Consider the following 19,949-nt stretch of genomic DNA (forward strand, 5'->3'; position numbering starts at 1 on the left):
GAGAGGTATGGGAGCAACCCCTTCTACTCTTCCTTACTCCCTCCCTCAACCTAGAATAGGTGAAATCGGAAAATGACCCAACGATGTGGTATAACGAAAAGATTAAAATATTGCGGATCAGAAGATCTATGTCTGAACCCTCCTTTGCCATCTCCTGGCTATTTAATTTTGGACAATTTATCTAGCCTCTCTGTCAGTTTCTTTATCCGTAAAATAATAAAGTCTAGTTAGTGATTGTGACTATTAGATGACAGTGCACTAAAGTACATTGTATAGTGTCTGACAAACACTAAGTATATGCTCATTAAATGCCAGTGTCTTTCCTTGCTTTAGCTCCACCACCAGTTGTATGTGATCTTGGACAAGTCACGTCACTTCTCTGAGCCAGTTTCCTCATCTACATCTGTAAAATGAAGTGGTCGGACAAAGGCTCTCTAAGAATCCTCTCACTCTGTCTACAGTTCTCCCCAGCCATGCATCCAGGCCTTTTTTTTTTTTTTTTTTTTTTGCCTCTAGCCTCGGTCCTGGGGTCTGGCCCGCTTTCTAGTACTCCCCACAGGACTCCCAGAAACGCGCCCAAGCTAAGCTTCTCCGGTATAGAGGATATCGCTTTTTCTCTTTGTAATTGGTTCCTCAGAACCTCCGCCCTCCTCAGTAATTTGCCTATGGCGGAGCAGCAGCCGGCCAGCTCCCGCCCCCTCTCTGGTGATTGGCATAGGACCTGGCTCCCCCCAGCCCCGGCTTGACTGACGGCTGGGCTCCGGCACCTCCTTCAGTCCCTGGGCGCTCGCTGGCGGGGGAGGCTGGGACCGTTAGCTCGCCAGGCTGGCAGGCTCTGGGCCGCTACTCCACTGGCGGCCGGGATGGAGACGTTGAGAGCGCAGCGGCTGCAGCCTGGAGTGGGCACCAGCGGGAGGGGCACTCTGCGAGCGCTTCGGCCCGGAGTGACTGGGGCCGCTGCCGCCACCGCCACACCCCAGGCGGGCCCCCCGCCGGCCCCGCCGCCCCCCGCACCGCCCCCGCCGCCTCTGCTCCTGTCCGGGGCCGCCGGGCTGCCGCTGCCCCCCGGCGCTGCCGGCAGCCCCGCAGTACTGCGGGAGGCCGTGGAGGCCGTGGTGAGGAGCTTCGCCAAACACACGCAGGGCTATGGCCGAGGTGAGTCTGCGGGGTCTGGCCTCCTGTGGGACACCCTCTCTGTAAGGGAGCTTTGCTCCCACAGTCCTTTGGATCGCTTTTCCTGGCGCAGAGCCTTCACATGCATTTCCTTTTGGGGAGTTTCCTTCTGGGCTACACACACACACAGACTCGCACACACACAGACGCACACATTCATACACACGTTTAAGCCTCCCACCCCTCCCCTTTATTGAGTTACTACTATGTTCTCCAGGGACCCCTTTTTACAGATATAACCCTCTTTTCTATCCAACCTTTTCTCCTTTAGAAATGGAATTCCTCCTGTAGCTTAATGCCTTAACATCTCTCTGCCTTTAGTCCCTGTTGTGTGGGATCCTATCCTTTATCTCAGATCCAAGACATTTCTTATCCGTATCCTCTCAGTCTTTCTTCTGTGATCTCAGCAATTCCTGGGCTCCCTGCTAGTTTACTCCATCTCCTTAACCTTGACTTTTAAATTCTTTTCTTACTTATGTCACTCTGAGATTTCCAATGCAACTTCAGATTTGCTGGGGAATTAGGCAGTGCTTTCACAAGTTCGCTATAATTGTGCCTTTAAATCTGGACCCATATACCATTGAGCCCACACCAGCTTCCTGTGACTTAATACCTCTTTGGTGTCTTTTTAAGTATGGAGCCTCACAACTCCAGCCTCTCTGTCTGGCTGGCTCTGTTTTCCTGGCCTTTGCCCAGGAACTGAGGATAAATCCCAGGCCTTGGCTCTCTCAATGTTAAATTCAGTGGAAATGAGCCAGGCAGAAACCCTATTTCCATTAGAAATCTTCATTTTAAAGATGTCTAATTTCCAGCGTTTCTGAAAAGGGGGATGTGAGAATTTTTGTTGTTGTTTTTGCTTAACCAGTGCAGAATTTCCTGAGTTTGAGTTCCAGATTTATAGTGTAACAAGAAATATATAGTGAGCGGTGTGGGATACAGCATTCAGGTCTGGAATTTCTGAGACATCACTTCTCTCTGCTTGGCTAGGTCCTGCCTGACCTGGAAGTGACTGTATCTTTAATTTTCTAGTTTAACATTAATACAGAGAAAGGTTGTGGGGCTTTCTCTGTAGATAGTAATGACTTTTTTTTTTTTCCTCCCTGAGAAAGTGCAGTGAAAACAGCACACACACACAGGCTTTGGAGTCAGACTAGTCTGGATTAAATCCCAGATTAAGTCTCTGTCACTTGCCAGCTGTGTCTCTGTGGAAGCAACTTAACCTCATTGAGCTTCAGTTTCCTCAAGAATTATGATGTGGACTAAATGAGATATTGCACCTGACACATAATGGGTACTTTAAAAAATGATAAGTATTCTCTCAAATTTATTGGTTCATGTTTCTTTGGGAAGAACACATCATTTTCTCTCATTGTTAAATCCTAACAGTGTAAAACCAATGATGCCTATGAAAACAGATTTTTAGATCCATTTTGCTTTATATGTGCAATGATACATTTCCCATCAGTTTCCCTTTGTTCTTCAGCATTTTGAACTCCTACCACGGAGCAGTCACTCTGCTAGGTGCTGGGAATGCAAATGCACATGATCCTGAAATTCATCATGAGGGAATATAATTGTTTTTCTAGTTTAATTCCTAGACTTAACAGAGCAATGTAATGGAATTGCCATTAGCTATTGTCCTGTTGCTTCAGGTCTCTTTTAAGTCGAGACCAAGGGAAGGTCTTTGCCTCTGGGCATAGGGGTAGCCAGGAGTGAGCGCCCTAAATCTGAAGCCTTCTTCTTAGAAACTTATAGGTGTTTATTAAAATTGTAGAGGAGTGGGCTTCCCTGGTGGCGCAGTGGTTGAGAGTCCGCCTGCCAATGCAGGGGACGCGGGTTCGTGCCCCGGTCCGGGAGGATCCCACGTGCCGCGGAGCGGCTGGGCCCGTGAGCCATGGCCGCTGGGCCTGCGCGTCCGGAGCCTGTGCTCCACAGCGGGAGAGGCCGCGGCAGTGAGAGGCCCGCGTACCGCCAAAAAAAAAAAAAAAAAAAAGATTAAAAAAAAAAAAAAAATTGTAGAGGAGTGACAGTTTTCTTGTCTGGGTTACCTGGAGAGGCTCTTGTCTAAACTGAGCATCCTGTAAAACCTATTTCATTTCCTTAGAAAGGATGAGGGAACAAGGGGATTGTACTGACCAAGAGCAATCAGTCAGGATTCAGACTCTCCAGCAATTCTCCCTTCCAACCTCCCTACCTCCCACCACAGTCCTTCTCATTATTCTTGAGTTTCTCATTTCCAGTCTGGGTGTCCAGCCAGTACTTTGGGAAAGTTTGGCAGATAGTTTAGCTTCAGGCAAGCGGAATCTCTGCTGATTTGGCTCAGAAGTCCTTCACCACATGGAATCACTTATTCTGCTTCAATTAATAGGTAAAACTGCCATTGGCATATGTCCACATACCTTTGTGACTGATGGCATGGTATTTGGGGGCTGGCTGTATTCCCCTGAATATAATTTACTTTAGTCTTTGCCCAGACCAGTCCTCAATCCAGCAATGCTTTACTGCATCATCTTCAATTCAGATCTTTCATCATCTTCTTCCTGACTGCTCTAAATTCACCTTTTCCAGGCACAGTCTTTAGATTTACCTGACTCATGTAGGACCTCAGCATTTATTTTTTTAAATTCTTCTGTTATTTCACTTGTTTGTCCTATATCTCTCCCCACAGTCCCTGCCCAAGATACACACCTAGCTCAGTATGCTACAGGATCTTAATCAGTCTATAGTGCATAGGATTTGGAATCAGAGAACCTGGCCCTGTCAAATAATGGCTGTGTGATCTTGGATAAATTACTTTATCTCTCTAAGCCTCATCTGTTCCATTCATTCATTTAACGAATATTTATTGATCACCAGTGGTGAACAAGACAGGTACTCTGTCCCTGTCTTCATGGAGCTCACAGTCCACTTTATAGAGCCTCTGTGAGGATTAATGGTGCAATAAAACAGGATAGTACAACAGAAAGAGGGTTGGTTTTGGAGACAAACAAACCTTGGTTCTAAATCCTGGTTCTGCCACTGTGGCCTGTTCCTTAGCTTGTTCACCATGTGTGCAATAGGTATTATAATACCTATCTTAATAGTGCCACATGGATTAAATGAGATAATGAATGTAAAGCACGCAGCACATTGTTAGTACTCAATGAGTGGCTGCTATTATTATGCATGTGGATATGCTTTGATAACTGTGCATTTGATAGGTATTGTTGGCATCACCGTTTCCTTTGCCCCTTTTTCCACATGGCATATAGACCCCTTCTTCTACTGGCTGACAGCTGGTAGTCTCTAAGCTGGCACGATTGCCCGAGTGACCAAGTCACTTTCCTTGCTCTGTAACTTCTGTGTTGCCCTCTTCAAACCTATCTATTTTAAAATTATTGCTGTCCCTTTATATCACAATATGGTTACATGATTGGAAATTCTGCCCAGCTACTCCACTAGGCTGAACAAATGAATCTTGTGTGGTGTTTTCTGTTTATAGTTTTTCCTTTCCCTCAGAATCACAGACAGCTTCTTTGTTGTGAGTGAGTATGTAGTTAAAATGATTGATCTGAAAATGTTTCTAATTTTTGGAATGTTGGATTAGACCCTGTATTAGTTTCCTGTGGCTGCTGTAACACATTATCACGAAGTTGGCTTAAAACAACAGAAATTTATTCTCTCACAGTTCTGGAGTCCAGAAGTTCAAAATCAGTATCACCGGGCCAAAGTCAAGGTGTCACAGCAGGTCTGTGCTCCCTCCAGAGGCTCTAGGGGAGAATCTGCTTCCTTGCCTCTTCCAGCTTCTGGGGGCTGCCAGCATTCCTTGGCTTGTGACTGCATCATTCCAATTTCTGCCTCCATGTTCATGCTGCCTTCTCCTCTTCTGTGTTTCATCAAGTCTCCTTCCCTAAGGACACCTGTGTTTACATTTAGGGCCCACCAAAAATCCATGATAATTTCCCCATCCTCAGATCCCTAACTTAATCACGTCTGCAAAATTGTTGCCACATAAGGTAACATGTACAGGTTCCAAGGATTAGGACATGAGCATCTTGGCAGGGGGCATTATTCAGCTTGCCATAGTCCTCTCCCAAAGTCACATTGCTTTTCATTCCTTCCCTTCCATCCCTTCCAGAGACTATGCACTATGGGCTATTCAGGGATACCTTCTACAAATTGAAATAGGAAATGTCAGATGAAGTATTGTTAACCAGCTTCCCTATCTTCATAATAATGTGAATTAAGCCAGGCCAGACTATTCTCATCATCCTGTATGATCAGAGAGAACCTTCTCACTCACCTCTCAACTTCATTATCTGTTTATTATCTATTTATCCATGCTGCCCCACTACAAGATTGTATTTATTTTTATAAAAATTTTATTATAGTTTCATGTGGTGTTTTATTTTATTTTATTAAAAATATTTATTTATTTAGCTGCGCTGGGTCTTAGTTGCAGCAAGTGGGATCTTCATTGCAGCATGCAGGCTTTTAGTTGCAGCATGCAGGATCTAGTTCCCTGACCAGGGATCAAACCCAGGCCCCCTGCCTTGGGAGCATGGAGTCTTAACCACTGGACCACGAGGGAAGTCCCCATGTGTTGTTTTAATGTTTTTACTCTGGTGGGTATACAATCTGTCTGTCTTACCTCTTAGACATTCATCTAATATTTTATCTCCTAAGGAAAAACCAAAAGTATTATCTTTCTTGTTGTTCAACATTACGGTACAAGCGCTTAAATATTCCTCACTATCTTGGTCTTTCGTGTCCCCTTTCAGTCCCTTTCATCCATCAGTGACTTCCAAAAATTAATTGTAGCTGTCAGATATCTATGTTTCAGTAATTGCTACCCTCCTACCTCACTGTCTCTTTAACCATCCTTACATAAACCATTATATCCATGATTCTTCACTGAAAATCTGATCAAAACTATGAGCACCCTCCCTACACCCACCCACACACAAATACTCATATGCACACCCACACACAGACACACACACATGCTTAATTTTACTTAGAGTTTTAGGGGACTTGTGAACCCCCACGAAGTTCAACCATGGACTGGACCTTGGACCCTGGGTTAAGATTCCCAAATTGGAAAAAACATTGGCATCAGAATTTCTACATTCATGCCCCACTTCTGCCACAGCTATGTGACCTCAACCAAGTCATTTCTTAGCCTGAGTTGGACTAGATAATCTCTAAAGTCCCTTTCAGCTCTAGAAATGAATGAGTCTTATGAGCATTTTCAAATGCAGATCACAATTCATTGCTTTTTTCCTGATCACTTTGACCAGTTTCTCATTTCATGCTCACATTTCTGAAATAAGACTCCCTGTTTCATTTGGCTTTGAGTAATCATTAAAAAAATAGTCCTGTACTCTGTGCCAAAAGGGATTTAACTGGACGTGGAATGGACATATGCTTTTTTTTTTTTTTTTTTTTTTTTTTTTTTTTTTTTTTGCGGTAGGCGGGCCTCTCACTGTTGTGGCCTCTCCCCTTGCAGAGCACAGGCTCCGGATGCGCAGGCTCAGCAGCCATGGCTCACGGGCCCAGCCGCTCTGCGGCATGTGGGATCTTCCCAGACCGGGGCACGAACCCGTGTCCCCTGCATCGGCAGGCGGACTCTCAACCACTGCGCCACCAGGGAAGCCCGGACATATGCTTTTTAATAGGACCTTCCCCATTATAGCAGTCTCCTCCCCTTCCTCTTTATTTCAATATTCTCCCTGTTGTTTGCATGTCAGAAGAGCTGTCACCCAGCACATTGTGCTAAATTGTCTCAAAGAGGGAACTGGGCCTGAAAAGATCTCAATGAAAAGAACAAGGGTGGCTAAGGTTTCTGGGCAGCAGTGACCTCTGAAGAGCCTCTGCTAAAACCAAGGGTGGGAAAAAGAGAGTTTTCTTTTCATGCTGTCTTTTAATGGAAGAATGAACATTTTTAAAAGTCAGTTAAATGTATAGTATTAGTAAAGAGCTTATGCTGCTTTTCAAACCCTGGCTGGTACATGGAGTGCTTGCTTCAGTTGCAGAGCAGGTAAGATAAGTTATTATTGGCCACTAGCTTTTGAACACCTTCCTGGCAGGGAATGTATGTTCTTCATCTTTGCATCTCTAATGCCTAGAATAGAGCTATGCACCTATTAAGTGCTCAAATTTTTGTTTAATGTGTGTGTGTGGCAGCCATGAAAACGTGTTTAATATCTCCTGCTGCAGGGAGCATAATTGACTGACAGCCTTAAACTGCTGTCCCCTCTGAGTTCATCACCACATTTGCACTGAGGCCACACATCCTGCAGGCTGCTCCCAGTCAGTGACTGAGCACAGCAGGGGTACTAACTCAGGCGCGTCCTAGTGAGATGTGGGATTCCTTTGGCTTGAGGACTTCCTACTGGCCTGGCCAAACCTTTCTTGGAATGGTGCTGCAGTCTGAGACTCACATATCCAAACTTTCTGCCTTCCCTTTCTCCTTCCACAGGTGTCAGACCTAGAACATGGTCTGAAGGCTCTCCCTTCTCCTGCTTCCTCCCCAGTAAATCTCTTGCCTGTCTGTCCCATCTTGGTATCTTCTCCTTGTCCGATCTTAACTGATGTAATATAATAGAATTAATGAGTCCTTGTTGTAACTAAGAGTAGAGAGTGGTCATGTTGGAAGATATTGGAGAATGTGTGTGATGAATTTTTATTACGAGGCTTTAGTTAAAGCCATTTGAAATGTTTGGAACCTTAGAGTCAAAGAGATCCTTTCCAGGGCTTCCCCGGTGGCGCAGTGGTTGAGAGTCTGCCTGCCAATGCAGGGGACATGGGTTCGAGCCCTGGTCTGGGAAGATCCCACATGCCACGGAGCAACTAGGCCTGTGAGCCACAATTACTGAGCCTGCACGTCTGGAGCCTGTGCCTTGCAACAAGAGAGGCCGCGATAGTGAGAGGCCCACGCACCGTGATGAAGAGTGGCCCCCGCTTGCCTGCCACAACTGGAGAAAGCCCTCGCACAGGAATGAGGACCCAACACAGCCATAAATAAATAAATAAATTTTTTTAAAAAAAGAGATCCTTTCCAAAAACAAACTGATTTTATCCCTCCTTCCATTTAAAACCCTTCCATAGATTTCCATTGCTCCTAGGATAAAGCCAATGTTCTAACATGACCCACCAGGTCTGACCTGATATGGTCCCTTCTGTTTGTGTGTGTGTGTGTGTGTGCAACCTCACCTTGCATTTATACTACCCCTCACTCTCTCTTTTCTGGCCACACTAGTCCCTTTATTCACCATATTTCCTGCTGCTGCAGAGCCATCGTACATGCTATTCCTTCTGCTCAGAGCGCTATTCTCTCATCTTTTTGCCTAGGGAATTCATACTTATATCTGAGCTTAAATATTACCTTGTCAGGGTAGCTTTCTTTGGCCTTCTTAATTAGTCAGATGCTCCTACATTTACCACCATTTACCACTCCTTTATAGCATTTATCACTGTTGCAATTTTTCATTTGTATGAGATTATATATTTGGTTAATCTCTCTCTCCCTCTTTAGACTGTAAGTTGCATAGGAAAAGGAACAGTGTATGGTTTTGCTCACTATTGTAGCCTAGCACCCAGCACACAGTCTAGCACAGAGTAGGTACTCAATACATATTTGTGGAATAATTGAATCCAAGTACTGAGGGATGAAGGGAACTGTTCTGGAATTTCTGGAATACAGTGTCAAGTCTGGAGTTTGATTTTACCCTATATACAACTAATAACATAGCCGGTTACTGTTTCATGGATGCTGGCAGAAGTCAAGAGACTTCTGGGTCAGAGACAAAGGACTTCATTACTCATAGAACAGCAAGTAGCATGAGCATCCTGTTTGCTTGCATTGGTTTCCCTTGTCTCCCAAGTCTGATGTGGAGGGCTCAGGTGGATGCTTACAGGCCATGGGTTGCATTACAGGAGAGGAACACCGAGCTTGGGGAACCTGCCATTTTATAGCAAACAGTAAACAAACTTGTTCTTTGTCCCAGAGGGAGACATTACTTCATCCCTCAAGGTTTCTTGCTGCAAATTCAATCCTGAGAAAGGGCCCAAGTAAGGAGCAGTCAGGGCCTTGAAATCCTGGCATACCTAGCAAGATGGAAAGTAGTGCAAGAGACCTGTGGAGGAGTGTTTCCCAATATACAGTCCTTCCAAAGATCATTTATGCCTAGGGAAAGCCTCAGAATTCATTCACTTCCTCCCTTCCCTCCTCCCTTCCCTCCTTTCTTTCTTTCTTTCTTTCTTTCTTTCTTTCTTTCTTTCTTTCTTTCTCTCTTTCTCTCTTTCTTTCTCTCTCTTTCTTTCTCTCCCTTTCTCTCTCTCTCTCTTTCTCTGTGTGTGTGTCTCTCTCTCTCTCTCTTTCTCATATATATATAGTATACACATAGTATTCCAGGATGGAAAAGGAATCTAGTCATGGGTTTGCTCACCAGAAGCACAGCCTTGAGAATGGCTAATAGGGCCATATTTCCTTGAGTGACAGTATTATATAATGGTTAAGAACATTGACTCTGGAACCAAGACTGCCTGGGTTTGAGTTCTTGCTCTTCTGCTTTCTAGCTGTTATATCCTTGGGCAAGTTATTTAACCTCCCTATGCCTCATTTCCCTCATCTGTAAAATGGGGAAAATAAAAGTACCTGCCTCATACGGTTATTGTGATTAAATAGGTAAAGCACTTGGAGAAAATGTGACATACAGTAGGTGTTCAGTAAATGTTAGCACTTATGATCATGGTGGTTATTACTATTCTAGGCCAGCTGACCAATTGTGGAATCATCTACTTGTCCTTCATCAGTCAGTGATAATGGTATGCTGACCTTGGAAACTCTGGCCTCCAATATTTATGCTCTTCTCCTTTAGTGTCTAGGACTAATCAAATGTGAACTAGGGAGGTGGCGGAGGAGGGCAGGCATACTCTGGTCTTCCTATGCAAATGGACTTAATCACAGCATAGGCTTATTAATTAAAATGATTTTAAATGGTAATAGGTAGGGAGATAAGGGGGCTCAATTCTTAGTGTAAGTACAGGTTACAGATACTGTATTGAGGCAGAATGCTGCTTGGAAGTGTTCTTACTGCTGAACTTAACTACTTCTCTTTTTGTAGTGAATGTGGTGGAGGCACTTCAGGAATTCTGGCAGATGAAACAGTCCCGTGGGGCTGACTTGAAGAATGGGGCTCTCGTGGTTTATGAGATGGTTCCCTCCAACAGCCCTCCCTATGTCTGCTATGTCACCCTGCCTGGGGGAAGTTGCTTTGGGAGTTTCCAGGTAAGAGTTCTGAGGCAACAGTAGCAAAGATAAACCCTTAGGTGCTACTAATGTCTTTCTCTATCACTTTGGCCATGAAATCTCTATCCAAAGTCACATATTTGAGGACTTGGACCAATTCTGGGCAAATCATTCTGATAAGCATCTGAGGCTCATTTGAGCAGAAGAAACCTCAGTAGCATGCATTTCTTTTAACCATGCTCAAATTCAAAGTGGGTTTGAGTTTTTGAAGGCTGAAAGAAAAGCAGCCTACTAGCATCTAACTCACGTTCTAATCTGGCTTTCCAACTTCCTGCTATCTCTTTTTGAGGACATAGAATAATACTCATTGCCCCTGGTACTTTTTCATAGGCTATCACTAAGGAAAGCAATGTTTGAGTTCTCTAAGAGATCAAAGGAGAGGGACTATATATGGTGGAAATAGTACTCATATAAGAGTTAGGGGATCCAAATTCTTGTTGCCCTGACTGCTAACAGGGCAAGTCGAGTAATTTCTCTGGGCCTCAGTTTCCCCATCTATAATATGAAGGAGATAGATTAGATTATTTCTAACCAGTATTTCTCGTACTAGCATTCTACAATTATATGAAAGTCCTGTAGTATATGATGATGAAAAGCGTTGATGCTATTACAGAGTAACGAGAAATTTGACTAGTGTGAATATTTTCATCAAAGATGGATTTTTCACATTGCAGATAGGAAGGTAGCCTCCTGAAATGTCAACTTAGAGCCTGAGTAGGAATTTAGAGAAGAGACTAGACACTTTTGTTCTGTTTTCTGTATGGTTTGTATAACCCTTAGACAAAGTTATACCCTCTGCTCTGTGCTTCCATAGTGCCTTGAACTTCCCCTATCATATCATTTATCAAAACATATCATAATTGACTGTTTCTCTCTCCTAGTGGACTATGCTCCATGGAGGCAGAGGTAGTGTCTGTCTTCTTTCTTGTTCAGTTTTAAATCTCTACCATCAAACTCAGTGCCCAGCAGAGAATAGACACTTAATAAATCTGTTGCATGAGTGAGTGCCATTGTAGCTCAGTTCCTGCCTCAAACGGAAACAGACCTAAGGAAGCTTCATTTCAAATCGGGTGACTAAATTTTTCTCTCAGAGCCCCAGCCATTTCAGAGAAATAAACATATGCCCAAGATGACTAATGTTTATCTTTTGCTACTAGAAAATAAGACCTTTCCTTCCTTTTCCCACCTCATCATACTGTTGATTAAAGATTTAATAATTTTATGGGGATGCCCCAAACTGGACCATTAGAGTAATTTGATTTCTGTTATTTCCTGAAAGAGTAGACTTATCTATCTTGGCCCCTTTTAGCTTATATCTTTTATATCCACTTTGGCAGGTGAAACTTCTCCTGGTGGTTTTCTTCATAGATGACTTTTCAGAAAGAGCACTATATAGTAGAAAGAGCAGCAGGCTAATAAATAGTGAGAGAAGTGGAAACAGAGAAACTGAATAAGCAAGAAGACAGGATTAATGTACCAAACTCCATATGTTGTTTCAGAGAGACCTGTCAGCTAAAGGAAACTGGGAATTACTGATATTATGGATGGTTAAGTAGCAAACATAACCTGATCTACTTTTTAAAACTATAACATCACTTTCTTCCTTTTCTCTCATCCTAATCATAAATGACAGAGGACACAGAAGCCTTTGAGGCAGCTAGTGAAGATGAATTATAAAGGTGGCTAGGTATCTGCAATTGAGTGATTTAAGACTTTTGAAAATCAGTCTTGTTCTATGATACTACATACGTTGGATACAATGTAAAAACATGAATTAATTTAAAATTTTTTCTTGTTTTCCTCGGGTCAGCTTTCCTTTCCCTAGCCACCTCTCTTCTCTTTGCTTCTACTGGGAGGGGGTGGGGGAATACTATAAAATCCTTCCTCAGACCTTAGACTCTGTTCAGGGATAGCTCCGTAGCTGACTACATTATTGGGGAAACTGCCTGCACATAGCGAAAAGAAAAGTCCAAGAATCCCAAATGGGTGCTTCTGATAGAGACTAGAGGGCTCCTCTGCAGAAGCAGCCTAGACATAGCTTTGTTTTAATCTTAGGTTATCTAGAGGGATGAAAAAATTCTTGCCTGTCTGCAGAATAAGAGAACAAGATACAAATTTCTAACAGACTGGCCAGAATCTGGCTTTTGAGTAATTAATTCTCTTGACAGTTTAAACAGGGGTATTTTTCATATCCAGTGATTATATGCTGACCTCAGCAGTCTTCTTCATCCTGCATTCAATTTGGTATGAGCTACAGCTGTCTCCAGCTCCTTAATGACTTCAGGATGTTGAATCAAATTTATGTTTCCAAATGCCCCAACCATTTTACAATAAAAACTTTGGAGGGTGTGTTGAACAAACTGATTTTGCCAAAGAGTATCCAAGTGTCTTCTATCCCAAGTGTTTCCCTCCCACTTTTCCTTCCTCTCTCTCAGATACACATGCACACATATTTTCTCTGTCTCCCTGCCTAGTTTTGCCCCACAAAAGCTGAAGCCCGGCGGAGTGCTGCAAAGATTGCGCTAATGAACTCTGTGTTTAATGAACATCCTTCCCGAAGAATCACTGATGAGTTCATTGAGAAGAGTGTCTCTGAGGCCCTGGCATCTTTCAATGTAAGTTACTTGGAGTTGGAAGGGAGGAGAGTGGGGGATGGGAGAATTGGCTGATTGGGAAATCTTGTATATTCCTGGGAAACAGAGCGTGAATTCTTGGTTTTCTTTCCTGTCTGCATTTCTGTTCTTTCTGTTTATTTTCTGTCAGTCTTTTGTATTATATACTCCACATGTCTCAGTCTCTAATTCTATGTGTGTTTTTGTTTTTGTCATTTTGTCTCTTTCATTATGTCTCTTTGGTATCTAGAAACCTTTATTTCAAGATTCATGGAAATTTAGAGGTATTACAAAATAAAAATTGAGCTTGAATTTCACTTTTCCCAACTTTGGTTTAAGACCTTAGTCCCTTCTTCCTTCACTGTTCTTTTTTTTATGACTGTTTTTATTGTCACTTGTTTCCTGCCTCCATTACTTCATCTTATTAATGAAAAACACTTTATAATACAAGTGTCTTTTCTTTTTATGTTTCTAGGAATGGGGAGTGTAATTTATTTACTCCCTTTAAAAAGAACATCTGTTCTTTCAAATGATAATGATAATGATGATAACCATAGCTAATCCTAATTGAGTATTTATTTTGTGCCAGGGACTGTTTTAGGGGATTTATATGTATTTTATCTCATTTGATCTTCACAACAATCCTATGAGGTATAAGTACTATTATTACCCCTATTTTACAGATCAGGAAACTAAAAACACAGAAGTGAAGTTTTGCCTAAAGTAATACAGCTTGTAAATGGTAGAGCCAAGACTAGAACCCGTCAACTTACAGACTTTTCTAGCTTAGAGGTACATCTTAGAAATTAGCACTGCCTTCTTCCTCCCTCTGCACAAGACCATTGATAGGGATATAAAGTCAGATCAATCTTCTGTTTATGTTTTCTTTGCATTTATGATGTAATTACATATACTAAACTCCTTCAGTTATCTGTTTTGTAGATTAGTATTGAACACTCTGAATCATAATCCCTCTGTAACCTAGGACCCATCTGTTTTTCTCCTATTACTTTTTGCCCCAGTCAGCAGTATCTGCAGGGAATAAAAACATTTTTATATTAATCAAATCAGTTAAAATTAAGAAAGCACATTTTTCACTCTTAAGTCACCTAGTGTATTATAAAATGAAACATTAGATTGGATTATAGAAAGCAGTGGTTATGAGCACGGGCTGTGAATTCATCCTTTTGAAATTATGGTTCTACTTGTTATGTGACTTTGAACAAGATATTTAATCTGTCTTGGTTTCCTCATCTGTAGAATACGATAACAATTATACCTGTCACATAGGATTATTGGATAAAAGAGAATATGTTCCAGCACTTAGTACATGTTATCTGTTTAGGTGCCTTTGGATGCAAGTAACAGAAAATCTCAGTTCAAGTTCACTTAATAAATAAAGGAAGGAAATGTATTATCTAACATGATAGGAAGTCTAGAAGTAGGGCAGATTTCAGGGTTAGATAATTCGATGGATCAAGAATGTCATCATCTAGGATGGCAGCCCCAACCTGGACTTCAAGCCTGGAGACCAGTCCCATTTTGACATAAAGGATGAGTTCTGATGTCCCATCTGTAGGAGCACACTCTTGGGAGGGTGAGGCAGGGAGACACTCAGGTGCAAAATCTCCTGCAAAATTGGCTGCCTGGGCCTCTGGTCACTGGATCTGAATAAAGCAGACATTTAACCTGGGGGGAAAAAAAAGAATGTCATCATCTACTGGTCCAAATTCTTTCCATCTCTCAACTCAGCCATCCTCTAGATATTGGCTTTGCCCTTGGGCTGACTCCCCTCAGGGTGCAAGACAGCTACAGAGTTCCAGTTGTTAAATACAGACAAAACTAAACTCAGAGACAGAAAGAGACCATCTTTTCTCATGTCTCTTTAGTAGTAAGGAATCTTTTCCCAGAAGCTCTCCAGCAGAACTCCCCTCTACCACCCAATGCCCAGAATTCCCACCTTAAAACCAGTTACAGGCAAAAGGGATTAGGATTTACCTACTGGAGTTAGGATAAAATCACTCTTCTCTGAGGCAATTGGGAGATGTATAAGCACTAGAATAAGATTAAGGTTCTTTAGTAAGGAAGAAGGAAATAGATATTGGATAGGTCACCAGCAGTGTCTGCTACAAAGTGTTTAAGAAATGTAAACTATTATTCTTCTCATGCCACTATTCTTTTTTGATTAACCCCCCAAATTGAGAACTTAATGGATTTCTCGTTAATATCCCAATGGAATTCCCATAGTCCAGAATAACAATTTTCATTTGGTCTTAGCCATGGGCAGAGTGATGTCCACATTCTTTGCTTTTAGCTTTTGTCCTTCAAAAGTCCTGAATCTGACACTATATTATGTCTTTTGACAAATCACCTAGGCTCTGTGGGTCTGAGTTTCCTCATTTGTAAAATAAGTAGGTTAAATTAAAATTAACTCTAATTCCTTTCCAATTATATTCTAATGTTCCTACCACTAATCAAGTATTCTGTGATTAAATGTTTATTGAATAAATGGAGCTCATTTATCACCTTGTTAGGTGTAGAAGTGTCGTATGTGGTGGAACTTGCCAATGGTGGGTCATTCCACACTCGTGTACTCCAAATAGGTTACCGATGTGCCATGATATTGATCCCCTCAACTCTCAGGGAAATTGAACAAGGCCTAGGGCAGATGGACTCCTCTTCCCCACAGCCTCTGCTGGCAGCTGCTCTGCCAGCAGCCTTCTCTGTATATCCCAGTTGGCTGTACAGATAGGGTCATTATTTTCTTTGGGCCATATCATGGAAAAGTTTGGAGGTACTGAATAAGGTATCGCATTGAACTATTATAGATAAAAATGAAAACCATTGCTTGCTTTAGAGCCCTAAATCCTAATGGTGAAAATTACCACCATTTTCCTTCCTGCCTCTAGATTTTCACTTCTAAATCCAAATTTTGTGATCTTTGCTTCACCACAAAGATTAACTACATGTGGCATGATTGTTTCTCATGAGCCACAAAACAAAGTGGGTTGACTTTGAGTAGTTCTGACTTCTTGTTAATTCTAGCACAGTGAAAGCAAATAATAATAATAAACTAGCACTTATGGTATACTTACTAAGTGCCTGGCACTATTTTAGGTGTGATACATATACAGTAAAACCTCATGATAAAGCATCCCACAATAAACTGAATTTGGATATAACTTGATTGGCTCCTGACCCCTATCCAGTCCCCTTGCTCAAAGAGAGCAGAATAAAGTTCTTATCTTGGGAGGTGTGGGGCGTGTGGAACTGGCTAGAAAGAGCAGGAAACCTCTCAGGAAGCAGGAGGAGAAAGTTGGATCCCTGTGTTCCCAGTAGTCTCCTGGCCTTATTCTTCTAGATCAGGTTGACAAAAGGGTCACTAGTAAACCAGGAGATGCCCTTATTTTGGGAGTCCCTGCAAGACCTAGGATCTGGAATTATCTCCAATAATATGAAACCACCACCAAATAGCACAAACCAGAGCCAGTACCTGAATGGATTTGGATTGTGTAACTGGACACCAGGTCCAATACAATAATGCACCCAAATTATATGATTGGAATTGTTAGACTGCATTTATCTCTTTTTAAGTTTAAATTTAAAAACTCTTTAATTCTTAAAACAATCCCGTAAGGTAGATCTATGATTGTTCTCATTTTACTGTTAAGGTAGCTAGAAACAGAGAAGTTAAATAACTTCACCAAGGCCGCAAGACTAGTAGGAGCTCTAGTCCATGCTCTTAACTTCTATACTGTATTGTTTTTTTGTACACACTAGGCTTGCAGGTAGGACAATGTATCTTAGTTCTACCCCTGCAGGGTCATGTCGCCAGTAGAAGACACACGAAGCAAATGTCCAGGAGGCAAAACTGCTACCCAGAATTTGCCATGCTATGACTTTTATTTTTGCCCTTTAAAATGCATTTGTCAATTGTCCTCTAGGCTAGTCCAATGCTGTATGCTGAACTCACTCTGTTATTTTAGCTAAATCAGGACTCTTCTCTATGTTTCAGTGTTCCCCCTTTTGTAAAATAGGGAAAACCAGGTTGACTTTTCTCTGTCACCTAAGTTAAAATGTGTGGTGACTTTGGAGGTCTCTAGGACTGTGCTAACCAGCGGAATAGCCACTAGCCACATATAGCTATTGAGCATTTGAGATGTGGCTAGTATGAATTGAGATGTGCTGTAAGATGAAAGAGACACCAGATTTTGAAAACTTAGTACAAGAAAAAGAATGTTTCATTAATAATTTTTATAATGATTATAGTTTAAATAATATTTTGAGTTTATTAGGTTAAATAAAATATGCTATTAAAATTAATATTTATTGTATATTTTTACTGTAATGTGGCAACTACATTAAACATGTGGCTTGCGTTTATATTTCTCTTGGACAGTGCTCTTTGAGGTGATAATCCTGATTGAAAATCTATTTGTCTTTTCCTTTCCTCTGTTACCAGGGCAACAGGGAAGAAGCTGACAACCCAAATACAGGGATTGGTGCCTTCCGATTCATGTTGGAATCCAACAAGGGCAAGTCAATGTTGGAGTTCCAGGTACTATACTATTCCACCTACTTCCCTGGCTCTAATAACATGGGTCAGCCTGTACACACACACACACACACACACACACACACACACACACACACACACACACACACACACACACACACACACACACACACACACACACACACACACACACACACACACACACACACACACACACACACACACACATGCGCGAGCACCTCCTACTAACACTGAATTGGAAAGGAAGGCAGAAAAGATTATTAGGATATTTTTCAAAATATAAATATCTTCCTTCCCCCAAGGACATATCAGAGTTGGTATAAGAGATGCTGCCACAAATACATTTTGTGAAAGTTTCTCCATTTAATTCTGATGCAACCCCCCAATATATATGCCACTGTCCTGGCACTTCATATTTTCTTCCTCCAGGAGCTAATGACAGTTTTTCAACTGCTGCACTGGAATGGCAGCCTTAAGGCCATGAGAGAAAGACAGTGCTCTCGGCAGGTAAGAGTTCCTATGGGTGAGGGGAGTCTGGCAGAAGGACTATTTTTTTAAAAATATTTATTTATTTATTTATTTATTTAATTAAGTTGCACTGGGTCTTAGTTGCGGCACATGGGCCCCTTAGTTGTGGCATGTGAACTCCTAGTTGTGGCATGCAAACTCTTAGTTGCAGCGTGCACGTGGAATCTAGTTCCCTGACCAGGGATTGAACCCGGGTCCCCTGCATTGAGAGCACACAGTCTTAACCACTGTGCCACCAGGGAAGTCCCAGAAGGACTATTTGGAGGTGGATGTTGTGTTAGAATAAGCAAGCCTACCGGGTTGTGAATCTTAAAAGCCTTACTTAAAGGCTTCATTCCCATAATCTTTCCTTTTAAAATCTTAACTGTGATTCTTTTACCTGCCTTGCTTCTCCCACCAGGAAGTTCCCCTTAAGAATCTCCTCAAAGGACTCTAGTGCTGACTTCAGTTACGACTCAAAGGCTGAGAGTTCCTAGTCCCAGTTGGGTCAATGTGGTATGAACCTTTACTTTGTCCGTGACTTTGACATTCCTCTCCCCCTCCAGGAAGTGTTGGCTCATTATTCACACCGGGCCCTAGACGATGATATTCGCCACCAAATGGCATTGGACTGGGTGAGCCGGGAGCAGAGTGTGCCAGGAGCGCTGTCTAGAGAGCTGGCCTCTACTGAGCGGGAGCTGGATGAAGCCCGGCTGGCAGGCAAGGAGCTGCGCTTCCACAAGGAGAAGAAAGATATTCTCATGCTGGCTGCTGGGCAGTTGGGCAACATGCATTCTTCCAATTGCTAGGCATCTACCCACATACTCCCCATCCTCTCCAGGCCCGTTTTTTATATGTCCTTTCTAAGACTTAGTGTGATTTCTGTACATACTTTCTCAATTTTATACTTTAAAATACATACATATATATATATATATATATATATATATATATATATATATATGTATAAATTCTACACCTGGATTCCTACTTGCTGAGAGATCCCTTTTCTTACTTGTAGTTTTTGGATGCAGTTGCTTTTAAAACATCTCCACACCACTTTACAAGAAGAGCAGGCTGTCTTTGGAGCTTTGTTAGCTCTTACACTCCAGTAACTCTGTGTAGTCATTTCAATAGCACAAAATGATTGATTAATTGTTCATGTCTCCTTCTTTTAAAATAACAGGGAGCTTGAATAAGGACTATGTGCCCCACCCTCACCCTCATTCCTGCTTTCTCTTGGACCCAGCAGGACATGAAAATGAAGACTTCGGCTTTGGTTTCTCTTGAGCTGGGGCTACTTGGTACCAAGTTGTTCCTCCAGTAACTAGATATTTCCTAACCTACACCCCCCCACACACACCACTACCTTACTCCTCCTCTGCCTCCAAATGGTACTGCATTTTTGGGGCTTCCTTACTTTATTATTTGGAAGGAAGTGGAGATCTGGTTTCTTATTTTTAAAATCATTGCTGAGAAACTGCCCAGAAACAAGAGAGGGAGTATAAACACAATCTGTAAGGGTTTATCACCTATGTTGCTTCTGGGGCATGCATACCATACCATACCAGTAGTCCAGATTTCCAGTATACTCTACTGTACTGAAGGGGTCAGGGCTGAAGTTGCTTACCTTTCAGTATTCTTTTTTTACTCCTCCTCCCCTGCTCACCTAGCTTAGTTAAGCCCTGCCTATAGATCTTCCTGCCTGCAAAGATTGGTAGAAGATAAAGCATATTTCCCTCCTTTTTCTCCTCCCATCGTTTTGCTCTTTGGAAACATTATCTGTCCAATTTGGTGAGGGCTATGTTCCTCCTACTCCCAGGAAGTG

At 42.2% G+C, this 19,949-nt stretch overlaps 1 protein-coding gene across 1 annotated transcript; it reads left to right on the forward strand.

The window, feature by feature from the left end:
* Positions 1-765: 765 nt before the first annotated feature.
* LIX1L (limb and CNS expressed 1 like) lies at positions 766-19,271 on the forward strand. Its single transcript, XM_081224075.1, has 6 exons — positions 766-1,155; positions 10,281-10,444; positions 12,940-13,080; positions 17,540-17,635; positions 18,044-18,121; positions 18,688-19,271. The coding sequence occupies exons 1-6, from the start codon at positions 864-866 to the stop codon at positions 18,928-18,930; spliced, it is 1,014 nt and encodes a 337-aa protein (XP_081080201.1). The 5' UTR covers positions 766-863; the 3' UTR covers positions 18,931-19,271.
* Positions 19,272-19,949: the final 678 nt, after the last annotated feature.

The sequence above is a fragment of the Mesoplodon bidens genome (assembly GCF_964165515.1).
Source record: "Mesoplodon bidens genome assembly, chromosome: 2".
Classification (NCBI taxonomy): Eukaryota; Metazoa; Chordata; class Mammalia; order Artiodactyla; family Ziphiidae; genus Mesoplodon; species Mesoplodon bidens.

Coding starts and splice junctions, on each gene's coding strand:
- LIX1L (XM_081224075.1), top strand. CDS start 864: ATGGAGACGTTGAGAGCGCAGCGGCTGCAGCCTGGAGTGGGCACCAGC. Junction 10,445..12,939: donor GTTGCTTTGGGAGTTTCCAG/GTAAGAGTTCTG, acceptor CTCCCTGCCTAG/TTTTGCCCCACAAAAGCTGA. Junction 13,081..17,539: donor AGGCCCTGGCATCTTTCAAT/GTAAGTTACTTG, acceptor CTCTGTTACCAG/GGCAACAGGGAAGAAGCTGA.